General features: G+C 44.2%; 2 protein-coding genes across 3 annotated transcripts in view; both read left to right on the top strand.

Annotated features, from left to right (window-relative positions):
- Positions 1 to 405: 405 nt before the first annotated feature.
- On the top strand, positions 406 to 6,509 carry TTC36 (tetratricopeptide repeat domain 36). The gene is made up of 3 exons (XM_032950416.2): positions 406 to 634; positions 2,963 to 3,151; positions 4,499 to 6,509. Exons 1-3 carry the CDS (start codon positions 526 to 528, stop codon positions 4,777 to 4,779), a joined length of 579 nt encoding a protein of 192 aa, XP_032806307.2. The 5' UTR covers positions 406 to 525; the 3' UTR covers positions 4,780 to 6,509.
- A 3,095-nt stretch (positions 6,510 to 9,604) lies between these two features.
- LOC116940505 (disintegrin and metalloproteinase domain-containing protein 9-like) overlaps positions 9,605 to 13,644 on the top strand; it is a 43,382-nt gene continuing 39,342 nt past the window's right edge. For both annotated transcript variants that reach the window (XM_032950418.2, XM_032950417.2), the window contains exons 1-2: positions 9,605 to 10,055; positions 12,095 to 12,222. In XM_032950418.2, the coding sequence (XP_032806309.2) occupies positions 9,911 to 10,055; positions 12,095 to 12,222 (273 nt within the window). In that variant the 5' untranslated portion in view covers positions 9,605 to 9,910. The remainder of the gene's footprint in view (positions 10,056 to 12,094; positions 12,223 to 13,644) is intronic.

Raw genomic sequence — 13,644 nt, 5'->3', positions numbered from 1 at the left:
TCCCTACTTTAAAATAATTTTGACTATCGTACTTACCACTCTTATCTCGGAGATTATGCATGGGGTGAAGTATATGGTAGAGTATTTTCATTAAGTTGTATGTAGTGTATAATGTGTATATAATATTTGACACTGAAATCAAGCGTGGCGACTTTGTTTTGTCACGCACGCGGTGCCGATCGCCTTTGGAGCGGTTTCGCCAGATCGGCCCGTGAACGCCGGATAATGTTGGAAGCAACCCGGATAATCGATGATCAACCGTATAGAATATCCAATGGGTACACTGCGGCAATTGAAGCATTTCGATGGTGAACTTTAGACTTGAGTTTTCATTGGAAAAACCTGTTTTTCTTGCGCGGGGCGTAGCTGCAAAAGTAGACCAATGAAACTCCCGTTTAGGATCCCGCCTCCCCCAAACGTGTTTTTTATTTCTGCATTCGTTTTCAACAGAGAGAGAGAAAGGGCATCCTGTGGCCATTTGTTTAACGCGGAGTCGAACGAACGACGGTGCGCAAAGCAGACCGAATGGCCACTGAGAATGACTGCGCTGTCCTGCAAGCCATCTTCAACCCCAACACACCTTTTGGGGACATACCTGGCCTGGATTACCCGCACGAAGTGAAAAATAACGAAGGTGAGGCGTGCGCGTGTGTTGCTCAACGGTAGTGGGAGCCGGTAGTGTTGTAGCCGGTGTAGCGCAATGCGCTACGAACCTGGCGACCCGGGTTCGATTCTCGCTCGTGGCCCAACGCCGGTGATAATTCATCTGAATCCTTTTTAGTGTTGCCGCTTGTTCGAAGTGAGTGGAGAGACGAAGTGCTACGAAAGCACTTGCAAGTGGCAACATCACCCCTTGCACTTTCCTGTTTTTTTCGCCAGCCAGCCAGCCCAGCCCTCCCGGCATACTGGAGCTGGCTTCTCATTATTGCTGGGGACGTCGAATTCAATCCAGGTCAATTTTTTCCTTGTGGCGGCTGCGGCAAAGAACGTCAATGCCCATTTTCTCAGTTGCCCAAAACGCGGACGAAAAATTAAATCGATTGATCTCTGGCTAAACTCTTCCAAAGTGGCGACACAACGCCACCTTTAAACAGAACGTGCGAGGAAAACAACAACAACAACAACATTACTCTGAACCGGTCCTGCGCCTCCTCGGTCGACTCAGCCTCAAATGAGTACCTGGTGCGGTGTGTAAACATCGCCACTGGGGAGATAAAGGCGGCCGGGCGTGGTGCTGGCCACCGACCCCCTTGTGCGCCGTGCCAGCCTTCATAGGTGCGACTTGCTAACAGCACTTGCCCCAACAATCTATTAAAGGCTATACGGGGGTTCTTTGTCTTTGTTGCTCAACGTGAATTTTTTTTCTGTTTTACCTGTCAATACACAACTTAACAAGTGCTGCTGAAAGTGTGTATAAGTTTAATGTAGTCTTGCGAGGAATGTAGAAAAAAAACCTCGGTTTCAAATGGGGGGGGGGGGGACAAGCTGGTGAATAATGATCTGCAACCCAAAATGGTGAGCTGCTTGTATGGCGAGATGTTAACTCCCTCACCTGGTATGCAGGAGGTCGTGGTTTCGATCCCGACCTTGACGCCTGCTGCTGTATATTTGGAGTTTGCGTGTCTCTCTCTCTCTCCCTGTGGTCTCGTGGTTTTTTGCTCCGGGTCCTCCAGTTTTTCCTTTCCCTCCAATTTTTCCTTTCCCATTTTAGAAACATGCGCTTAAGAGTATTTGGCTGCTCTAAATTTCCACGTGATAATAGTTGAGCTATCATTTGTGATAGCTAGGTCGCTTCTGAAAAAAAAGAACTGTCAGGCTCAGTGGGTCTTATCTGGTCAAAAAAAAAAGTTGAATGCCTCCAGTTGCCATTACCCAATGGTACAGCCACGACTGAGGTGGGTCCTTTCAAACGTTTGAGTTGAGGCAAAGCGTTCATAGGAGCAAGGCGTATAGGGCATTCTGTCAAAAAACGTCTGTAGTTTTGTTGTTCAACTCATTTTGCGCCATACGTAGCCAACCGTGCTCATCGGAGGTGCGGGGGAAGGACGACAAACTAAACGCAGTTCTAAAGAAATGAGTTTTCAATCAATATAATGTATGACCTGATCGGCGAGTTGCTACCACTGGTTACTGCTGTTGCAAGACCACATTTCATTGGGCTGCCATTTGCTTGCCCAGCTGCTGTTCCTCGTCCTCCACTCCGTCCCTGCTGAATGGATTCATATCTCACTCGTCCAACGGAACATTTGGTGTGCAACCCGTTTTGTAACGAGCGACGAGAATTGGCACGTCTTAAAATTGTGGAGAGATTTCCAATCCACCGCTTCAGTGTCACTTGGAAAAGTGATGTAGTGTTGTTTTCCTACAGGATGTCAGTCGATGTCGTGTGTAGTTGTATTAACTGCAAACGAACGTGGTTAGTCAAAGTTAGAATAAGATAAGTGTGTAATACAGGATTCGCAATTAAGTGGTTTAGTGGAGACTCGTGATACATAATTTAATTAATATATCCTTCAATAACATTAACTTCAATAATTGAGATACCACCCCTATGCTGAATGGCATCCCATTGTTGGAGTTCCAACCAAAATGTTTAAACATGACTAAAAGGAAAAGTTGGGGTTCATGTTACAATCATTCCAATAGGTATCTGACCAAATTTGCCGAAATGTATTACACCAGGCACACGTTTTCAGTGCACCTTGCCGGAACGTTGTATACAGGAATCCGTAGAAGATTGTAATATAAACTATTATCAAAATCTCAATTTAATTCGGCAGATTTTTAGATTCACCCATACAAAATGATACGCCCCTCCCGTGAAAATGCTACTGCTTCTCTCGGCACAGGGAATTGAAATGCACAAACGTTCACGCACAGCCCATTGTCAAATCTACTGCTGGATGAAGACCACCACCAACCATCACCATTCGACCGTGTGCTTGGTAATTGCCTCCTTTAGATTCTGGCTTTGACCCAGCCCTGCTTGCGGAGGCCAAGGCGCTGGAGATGCAGGGTGTGGCTTGTGCGGAGGACGCAGACCTGGACCGAGCGGTCCACCTCTTCGACAGGGCCATTGAGCTGCTGCCCCAGAGACCCTCGGCCTACAACAACCGAGCGCAGGCCCTGCGCCTGCAGGGAGACACTGAAGGTACAGCCATTGCTGGGAGGAAGGGGGCTCCACTAGAGGAATCTCTGGTGCCCCCCTAGAAGATATTTGGCGTACTCTTACATGCTGGCCACATATTTGGAACAGGTGGGGATCACCCGTACTTGACCCTACCATGTGTGACCTGTTCACCGACTGTGGTGTACCATTTATATAAGAATATAGTTTGTTTCATGTTATTTATTCCAGAATAACCTGAACATCTATACTTTTTTTTCAGGAGGGTCCTACATGCAGATATTTAAGCAATCCCATGTTAAGAAGTGTTTTTTTTGTGTGGGAGAAAACCAGAGTTCCTAGCGAAAATCCACACGTGCAAGGGAATAACGTTTTAAGGTCGGCAGCAGAGTTAACAAATCCATTTGCTGTACTGCCGCCTTGTGGCCACATCGTACCCCAACAGGTCATAGTTTTTCACACCTATGCAATCCACCAACGCTTGCCTCGAAACTACTAAGTCAGAGGCGTGCGGACGCCACTCCCAGCAATGGGAACGCATTGTTTTGGAGGTCTTTATTTGCCCATGCGTGTTGGTATGTGGCAGAATTTCCCACGCCAAAATTCCGACCCGACAGAGAAGCGTGAGCCTGAGTCTGTGTGGATAATTTTTGCTTCCTGCATACTGATTGTCTGCTTTGTTAAATTATATAATTTTGTTCCGACATTTTTTTGTTCCTAAAACAATGTAATCACGTCTTTTTGCGTTTTCGATCAGTTCCCTATTCCTGTTAGATGCGAAGTATGTACCGATACTTGTTTTGTATCGCGACCTACGTAACCAATCTTGCGTCACAATTATCTGTACTGTACAACATATTTGCTGTCACAGGACACCCATGAAATAAAGCCTAGCAGCTCATTGGGTCCTCCCTGTTGAAATAAATCAAATCTATCCACAAGCCGGGAGCCACAACACATGCGCTGAGCGAGCCACGTGGGCTGGTCACATGGGGTGGTCATGCGGCCAATGCACTCCCGCTGGTTGGTTGCGAAGTTGTGAATTTAGAAAGCTGCAGGAGAACCCCGGGGAGTACTGACGTCTGGCTACACTGTCAGGGATGAGTCTCCATCACGCCGCGCTTGAAATACGCAGGAGCCACATGCTGCTTGCAAGCCGCATGTTTGGCCACATTAGTTGAAGGCATCACAATTAATGTCTTTAATCCACTGTTTTATTTAACTGCCTACAGCGTCTTGAGATGCCGTACAATTCCAAATTGTAACTTTATTGTATTTTTCAATAACTTGTGAGTGTATTAATTTCTCACTCCAGCACGCTGGAAACGTACACAGCAAAAATGAATGCTGAATGTTTTTGGCCGGGCTCAGGAGCACTGGCGGACCTGGACAGGGCCATCTCTCTGGGCACCGGAACGGGCCACTCGGCGTGTCAGGCCCTGGTGCAGCGAGGCCTCATCCGCAGGCTGCAGGACCGCAATGACGAGGCCGTCCAAGACTTCCAGCTCGCCTCGGCGCTTGGCAGCGCCTTTGCACGGCAGCAGCTGGTGCAGCTCAACCCTTACGCCGCACTCTGCAACCGCATGCTGGCGCAGGTCATCGGCCAGATGAGGAACCCCGAGCCAAACCTGGATGCGCCCATCGACCATTAAAAAAAATCGTAATAAGCGAAGCAACCAGCCACCAATAATAGCTCCTCACATGGGATTGGAGGACTCCCTACCCTGACCATGTGAAATATGTTGATCATTTTTAGGATTTACAATCCTTGAAAATTCCAAACTGAATGTGCAGAAGTTCTCGTTTACATACCAAATGTGTTCAGTTTGAAACTAGTTTAATTCCAAAGCGATGTAGTAATGTGATCCCAACTTGGAAAGAGATTGACAGTTAAATTAATGCTCGCAATGTTTCACTTCCACTTCTTGAAGGGTTTAATTTAAACAGAGGTAATCGATCTAAATGTTAGACAGCTACATTTAATTATTTTTAGGTGGGGTTGATTTCTTTTTTTATTTTAAATTAACCCAGAATGAATACATTGTTGAAAAATTGGTCGAGATTGCATTTTTCACGCACTGAAACATCTAAAATAGCCATTGCTTCTTAGGCAAATTAGTGCTGTATGTATTAACATGGCAAAGTGAAGTCTATTTGTGTCCCCATCTTAGGTAACACCTAACCCATTCGATGTGTTATGCCACACGTTGTATTGGGAAATTAAAGTTGCGTAGCAGATTTAAAAACAACCGAATTAAAGTTTCAAATTTAGTCCAATTGTCAGCTATTGCACCGCGAGTGTCTTCCATGGCAGGCACCGTATAAACTCAATACTGTGCTTTTACAATACAGGGACTCCTACTTTCGAACAAGATAGCTTCCAGAGGTCTGTTCGCAAGTCGATTTTTCGTCAGTCCAACTTTACGCCTGTCGACTCCAAATATATTGTACAGCGTGTACACTAAACACGTAGATGTAGATGCCACTGGTTCTTCATGTTCTACAGATGTAGATGCCACCACCATTTATTGCGTGGCGGCTGAACATACGACTCGGTCTGAACAGGCAACCGGACATACAGACACGTTTGTTCGTATCTCTGAACGTTCGTAAGTCGAATGTTAATAAGTCCCTGTATTCGAAAAGCAGTTGGTGAATCGAGCACAACTTTTAAGTTGCCTATTTATTGCTTTCCCATGGGTTTCCACTATTAAAAAAACGTTAAATTATCGTGGACCTTGTTATTCAATGTACTATTTCAAAACATCTCCAGGTGCCTCTGTTGATGTGTAAACTTTGACTTGAACATAGCTATTTCTGTGACCAGTCACAAGCTAATCCCTCAGCTATTTCAATGCTAAATTCTCCTGTTTTATATGTAAACTCCTTTGTCAAGGCGCTTCACTTCTCTCACCCAGCTTAAAAGACGCTGCGAATCTTAGCAGCGTTCATTCAAGCTCTGTCGTCCCGACAGTTTTGTTCCTTAACCTGAAGAAGGCTACTTGTGTTGTGGCCGAAACGTCGTGAGAATTTTCTTGTCTTATGTTATTATTTTATTATCATTCTACGTGACTTTACCGAAAGAACCAAAGAAGATGAATCCTTGCAGTCACGAAAGTTTTAAATCGAAATCTCCAGTAGGTGGCGCATTTTGTATTGGCTGTAAGGGGTCGGTGACCTGCGTGCTCCGGAGCCACGAGGCTCTTTGAAGGACTGCGTTTGTGACGAATTCGATTTTTTTCTCTTCTCGTTATTTTGTTTGCCGACCCCTGGGCTGCACGAATACCCGAGTGGGCCAAAGGTGATCACTTGTAAGATAACTCTGTGACCCAGTTGAACTTGAAGCTAAAATCTGAAACAATAAAGGTGGCACATTACTTCATACCTGCATCAGTTGTTTTTTTCTTGCCCAATAAACGTTTGTTCGTGTGCCTCATTTTGGTAGCGCTATTGTTACTTAAAATCTGTAAATTATGAAAAACACATCGACAAGATAAAGTGTGCGATCATTAAGGTCTTGGAGTTTGAAAAATACTATTTAAAGCCCGATTTAAAGGTATTATTGGGGATGTCTTATAATATTGTCTCTAAATCCAACACATTCGGCGTGGAATCCCCTTAAACTAAAGGCGTCCTGAATTGACTGATATTCCAATATGCTTAATGTACAGTATGTGTGTGCGCATATGTGCCTTATCATCTCAATGTAACCAGGAAAGTCTCATCGAGTCTCAAGACTCATTTTCAGGAGTTCAGTATTGCGATGTTTGGCCATTACCTTTAAAGAGCGTCATGTGGGAAGAAACCAGAGTGGGTGCAGTTAACAAAACTGGACTAGTTTTGATATCGTATCTTATAAGCATGCAGCCTTTGCTGACAGAGGTGCTGCAGTTTTTTTTTATCCTGCTCGAATTGCTTGACCACACCCTCTGTACTGTGTGGGGACATTCTGAGCATTCTTAAATTCTTGTAACTCAAAGAAGACCTACAGAAATTTTAACAACCAAATTAAAACTTCGGCATTATTCACGACACCCAACCACCAAGACTAAATAGTTGCGATTCTGTCATTTTTCTGCCTTGTCAGTACTTTCAATCACGTTTGTTATTACATCATTTGTAGTTTATACTCGTTTCTCGTTCGTTGAAACCATAAAGTTGAAAGAATGGTGTGTGAGAATGGAAAATAATGGTGTCTTGCATAAGCAAGCTGACGAATCTGATTATCTCCACAGATAGCTACACAAAAGCATTTGGCTTGGTCTTTTGAACGCGCAGAGATTACTGAATGCAGCTGGAATCTGACCAAACGGGAATGTTCACTTAATTACACTATTTGCTGATGCTACGGCTGCGTTTGCTGTGTTGCGCAAGTAAAATGAACACACAAAAAAACCTCCACATTTGTCAATAATGCTTTCTATATTATAGACGTTTAGGGCAATGTCCCACCGAACAATTTCGCAGACTGCTTACACAAGTACTGTAAACAGATACACACTAATGGCACTATCTGCAATAAGTGTTTAAAAGGTGGCATGTACTGTAGTGCTATTAGGCAGGGGTAAAACGATTTGCCCTCTTTTCCATTGAATTAAACCTCACGATTCAATGCAACAATAGATTCGTTTTCTTTTTAACAGTGGTGAATGCATCGGCCTCGTGGCTGGGTCAGGGGTCACATGAGCCCTCTGCATGCAACAAACAGGAGGGCCTGCACTCATGACATGAATCATTCATCGTGAACATTGTGGCAAATTATTTAATTGGAATTATACATAGCAATCATCGCCCCCCCCCCCCCCCCCCCCCAGTGCGTAAACTTGACAGGACCCTGCTAAAAACGAGTCTCGAGACTCGGTAAGGCTTTCCTTGGGAACCAAGTTGACAGAATTGGAGGTTTCAGAGCCGTGGCGCGGGGTTGGTTTGCGTACTGCGTTACGAACTCACCAATCCGAGTTCGACTCCAACCCAGGGCTAACATCAGTGACATCTTAACGGACCCTGGGCTGCAAGCCTCCCCCCTACAAATCGCATTGACCAGGATAGTGAAGTATGCTCAAACATACCACGAGCTACACGACTTTAGTAAGCCATCCCAGCAGAAGATTTACCCAGTTCTGTAAGTTAATTTCTCACGGACAATGCTTTTATTCTCTCGTGCCCCGGTCCATCTTACAATTTTCAAGCCCCCTGGAACGCCCCCCCCCCCTCCCAGACGAAATATTTTCCGAAGTTCAGCCCCGGGCAGCTCCGATTGAACTTAAGCTTTCCCCCCCCCAGGCATTAGGGGGCAGTGTAGGCGTGGATCACATTGATTATATTGGTAAAAAGACAAAAATAAAAATTGGTTTTCTGTATCGACACAAGCACTGCTTCCCCCCAATGTTTCGTTTGGAATTTATAAAAGCTACCATACTGCCTCTACTTGACTACTGTGACATCGTGTATAAATCAGCCCCAAGTACTGTACTGAAGAAGCTTGATTCCATCTACCACTCGGCCTTAAGATTTACATTGAACTGCCCATATAGGACTCACCACTGTGATCTCTTCAAACTTAACATCTCTTAATGTTCGACGGCTTGTGCACCAGATCGTATTTATTCACGATGTACTTACAAAAAAATCCGCATACTACCTGCTGGATCTCCTCTCTGTTTCAAAGAACAAATTTGACCTCAGGTCTTCGCTCATTTACCCCCTATTGCCGTACAAAAACTGGAGGAAGGTCCTTTGCTATTGCCCCCAGGGTCTGGAATGCTATTGCCAATAAACTGCAACTAGAATCGCTACCAATGAGATCTTCTCTCAAAACTGCTCTAGAGGAGTTGTACACCCCTAGCTGCCACTGCCATTCATTGGCGTAAAATAAAATAAAATGTTTTGCTCCGGATGACGCTGCAAAGTATTATCTGTATTTTGATTTAGCGTGCTGATCTTAAAGGTGCATTGAAAAATGTGATACTCCGACTGATGCTTCTGTTGTTGCGGAGTAGCTCATGCAGCCAGCTATGGCTCTAGGATTTCGTGTTACATGCTATTTATGTAGTTTATTGTAAAAATTCGGTCACAGTCCCTATGATCACTGTTACGTTGCAATTATGGCTTTATTTTTTGGTGATTTCGAAAAGTTTTTTGGTTTGGACATGTTTGTTTTGTTGTAGTACGGAGTTAGACTGATGGCCTTAATCTAAGTTTTCTTGTGGTTGTTGTTGTTTGACTTGCATCCCACTGGGATTTTTTGCACACAGCGTTGGTGTACGGTGCTTTTTTCAGGAATATTTTGCTGGTTTTTTTCATGGATTTTCTGTTTGCACAGTCACGTAGTCACTTTAAGATGTTTTCTTGTTCGTGTTTTTGTTTGTTGTGGTTTCACCCGATTCAAGAGCCGAATGGCTCACAGGGCTATACCCAAAAGAAATAAATAAATGAACTGAACTGGGTACATCCAGGTGAGGAGGCGTGGCATGGGGCGAGGCGTTTGTACATTCGCGCGTGGCAAGATACCGGGTCGTCACTCTTCGATTGGGCCAACGTTCATCGCCGACTCACCTGCCGCTAACAAAGCGTCGCTGCGTCCTTTATTTTATTTAAAAAAAAAATAAAGGAGGGAGTGGTGAGCAAAGTCCGCCCAATCACGCCGAGTCACGCGGAACAAATGCGAGAATCGACTGCCGGATCGCAGCAGAGACTCCCACGGAGGGTTGCGCCGCTCGCGTCAAATCCCCCGGATAAAAGCGCATTGTTGTCGTCCGTGTCCCAACAATTCTCCCGGGACACATGGCTTCAAGTGCGAGGAGCCGCAGCCGCAGGGTGAGCGCCGATTCCCAGGGACGGTTGCTCACCTGCCGGCTCATCTGGCACGCCAGCCTCCTGCTCCTGTGCTGGATGATGCATGCGCTGCCACTCACCTTCGCGCGCACAGGTGAGAATTTGCGGATCGTCGTTGTCACGGCCAACAGCAGCCCCAGCCGTGGCGAGGGGCGAAACGGCGTGTCGCCGTTGCTCTGCGGGTGGTTGAGTTATTGTTGTCGTCGTCGTTGTCGTCGTCGTCGTCGTCCGCGTAATGTAACGCAGAACCGAGACACAATGTGTGCGAAACCATTCTACGCGCACACCTCGAATCGTCCGGCTCCGAAAGTCGCAAGCTGAAACAAATGACCACGTTTGTTTAAAACAAAAAAAGCCTCTCCCTCGTCTCTGGCTGCACCCCACAGCGATGACAGCGCAGTCGATCGACGGGTCGCTCGCGGCGAGGGGATGTTTGGGCACTGTCGCAACCTTCAAAACACGCCTGGACGAGTGGCCGGCGTGGAAGAGTAGGCCAATATACCCCCGAGAAGGGCCTCGTGGAGAAGCTCGCCCAGCAGTGGCCCGAGGACACAATTGCGGCGATGCAAATCTTTACATTTGCGTCATGTGTTGTCCACACACACGAGACGAATATGTAGAGCTGAAATTTGGCACTATTTAAAAAAATAGTATTATCTGAAAACCACTTCGAATTTGGATCTCCAAAACAAGACGGAGCTCTAAGGGCTTATTGGTCTCGTTCATATGGAAGGCTTGGCCCATAACTGCGGTTCCAAATTGTCATTTGATGCTCGTGCTAAGCACTTATAAAGATATGATATCTACTACCAGTGGAGCAAGGTTAGTGTGTATTCACGTCTCCTGTGGAGTTGTGAAGTCAAAGCTCATAGCAAGCGTTGTTTCATATTCAAATGTGTAAAGTTTTGTTTTGGTAAATATACCATAATATAAGAAAAACACAATGTATGCTTTGTTCAAACCTAACGTCTGTTGAAACACGTTAGAGATATAACTATACTAAATAACCACAGAGATTAACATTGTTTTATAGGGTAAATATACTGTATACATTCTACTGTATATAATCTTCAGCCATGATAAACCACACTGCTAAATGAAGACACCCCGAAATCAATCAGTCTGAATGATTGCATTTATTCCTTCTGAGTTGGAATGATTTTTTCATAGTCTACAAAGGTTAGGTACAATGGTGCTTGATATGTGTACACTACTACACTGTATGTAGACGGCTGACGTTTTTAAAGTCGGCACAATGACGTTTTCATTCCGGTTTGAAACCATTCAGACCATCAGCAGCCGCGTTACTTCCATTCCTTAAAAAAATGTCACATTTCAGGTTTCTGAATTAAACCTTGTCGCCTTCAACACATGTGACGGTCTCGAACACACGTGTGTATCCGTGACACATTTAATTTATCGGCAAAATTAAACAAGCGCTAAAAGACACACAAGTAAAACTCTATTTTTAAATTATCTTCTATACATTTATCCACCATGCTTGTGAAGTTCAGAAATTAAACATCAGTGATGACCTCTTCACCTATTAATTGTTCATTTTGATTGGGTAGTCGTCACTGCCAGGATTAATATTAATTTATACATGTTTTCGCTTGAGTGGCTTTTAAATTGTAGTCGAGTAAATATGTTGTATATATACGATTTGCATGTTTTTTTTCGAAGGAAGCAAGGGATGTAGTCAAGTAATTATACTAATAGAGTTTTCCCCTTTTTTCTGGCAACAAAATTGACACCTTTTGCAAGGAATCACATTAACAACAATACTTGCAGTCAAATGCAAACAAAAAACAATACTCTGATCATGTATGCATTGTTCTTGAAGCTGGTCCACACCAGAGACAGCTTTTCTTAGAGCCTAGTCTCATATATGGTGTTCGATTCTAACTTCAATTCGATGTTTCAGTCACCAAGTAATTTGGCTGAGTCAACTTGAATTACAGGAAATGTATTTCAATTAGTATGGCTTTTATGTTATTTTTTTTCTCAGAATTATATTTGCTTCATCGTTGTAACTTTATTTTTTGTAATGTATTGCCTTTTTATCATTTTGGTGACCAAGGTGAGTCTTGCAAATGTGACTATCCTGCATGTTTGATGATCTGATTTTTACAGGACATGAAGAAGGTTCATTCTCTGTGGCTTCAGAGAGCCAGACGAGCAAGCTATCTTGGTACGATATTACTGTACCATACACATTGGAAGGTAGACAAAGACGAGACATCACCCATAAAGGGTTGAAGGTGAGATATGTTGTGGTATAACGTTTTAACGGGGGGGGGGGGGGGGGGGTTATTTTTACTCCGTTCATTTGCTGGAGAAATCAAGAAAAAAACCTTCTTCCACGTCTTTTTTTTTCTACTTGTGTGGCCAAGAAAATGTCTGTTTAACATTCGTATGTCGAGCATTTGACCACGATGAAGTAAGTTTGCGAACAGACCAGTTTTTTGGTGCTGCTTTACCACATTTCACAGTAATTACTGCCATCGCCCAAAGACGCGTGTGTGTGCAGAATTTCAAATCTTAAGAGCGAGAAGAAGTCCACGCGTTGCTACAAACTGAGAGCTCCAATTCATTGCGGTAGTCACGCTTCGAGGCAGTAATGGTGTCTACAACCTGAACAGCAACTGAAAAACATCCTTGTTTAATGATTAACTTGTAAGTCTACACTCAAGATAAGTTATTTTTACCAATAAAAAAAGACATGTTCTTTATACAGTGGGTGGGCCCCATCAGAGATGGGGTATACACAGTGCGGCATTATGCAACGGCGTGTGTCCCTACAGAGAGCAGTCTTGCATTCATGGCTTTTCACACACGCCCTTGTGTGTTTGTTCTTAACCTGAAACCTGCATTTTACACCACCTGATGTGCACTGCGGAACACATGCCAAACCTGAGATGGATGATGTTTGTAAAAACAAACTGTCTTTTTTTCTCACTTTCAACTAATTCAGTAAAATTGTTGAAATTTATTCCAAAAAATATACATCCTGGCATGTGCACAAATCCGCATTGAGAGAGTCATGCTTGGAATAAACACCGAGAGACAGAAAGAGGCATCAAATTATTTGTCTAGAAAATTAAGTGGGCTTGGACAGGGCACGGAGCTAGCAGTGATTAATTGATGGCCGGTCGTCGAGGCTAACAACGGAGTGGCAGCCAAAGGAAGGGAATTGCAACCAAGAGAGGACACCTATCGTGGAGATAGATTGACGACGATGGGATAGGCTCGTGTGCAGAAACCGCATGGCTGGCGCTGCATCATGGAGCTGTATGAAACGGTGGCTGGCTTAGGGAGGCCTTAGCTCAGCAGTGGATAGAGCATGGCTGATGATGACGATCACTTCCTGTACTCTCGTACCCTTTTATTTACAAATGACTCAAGAGCCAGCTTGATGTTCTGTGTATGTTAATTAACAGATTGCATTTTGCTTTTACTTCCTGCATTACAGACTTAGCACCTTTGAAGTAAAGGTATAAACGAAGTGGGATTTATTTCGGTGTAAACTTAGAACCACCGCTGGTCAAAACAGTATAAGCTAGCGACAAAAATTTCAATTCGGCTTGGGCTGTAATTACATCCTTTGTACAAGAAATAAGACCCCATGGAAACTTCAAGGGAAATGTTTTGCTACAAACATTTTTTTACACGCGAGTGCTTTA

This window comes from Petromyzon marinus, chromosome 9 (assembly GCF_048934315.1).
Source record: "Petromyzon marinus isolate PM22_M1 ecotype Great Lakes invasive population chromosome 9, UKy_Petmar_22M1.pri1.0, whole genome shotgun sequence".
NCBI classification, from domain to species: Eukaryota; Metazoa; Chordata; class Hyperoartia; order Petromyzontiformes; family Petromyzontidae; genus Petromyzon; species Petromyzon marinus.
Note: the sequence above shows the minus strand (reverse complement) of the source record. Positions and strands in the feature narration are given on the sequence as shown.

Excerpts from the sequence above, each read along its gene's own strand:
- TTC36 (XM_032950416.2), top strand. The coding sequence starts at position 526 with ATGGCCACTGAGAATGACTGCGCTGTCCTGCAAGCCATCTTCAACCCC. Across the intron at positions 635-2,962 it reads CGAAGTGAAAAATAACGAAG|ATTCTGGCTTTGACCCAGCC; the intron begins GTGAGGCGTGCG and ends TGCCTCCTTTAG. Across the intron at positions 3,152-4,498 it reads CCTGCAGGGAGACACTGAAG|GAGCACTGGCGGACCTGGAC; the intron begins GTACAGCCATTG and ends GGCCGGGCTCAG.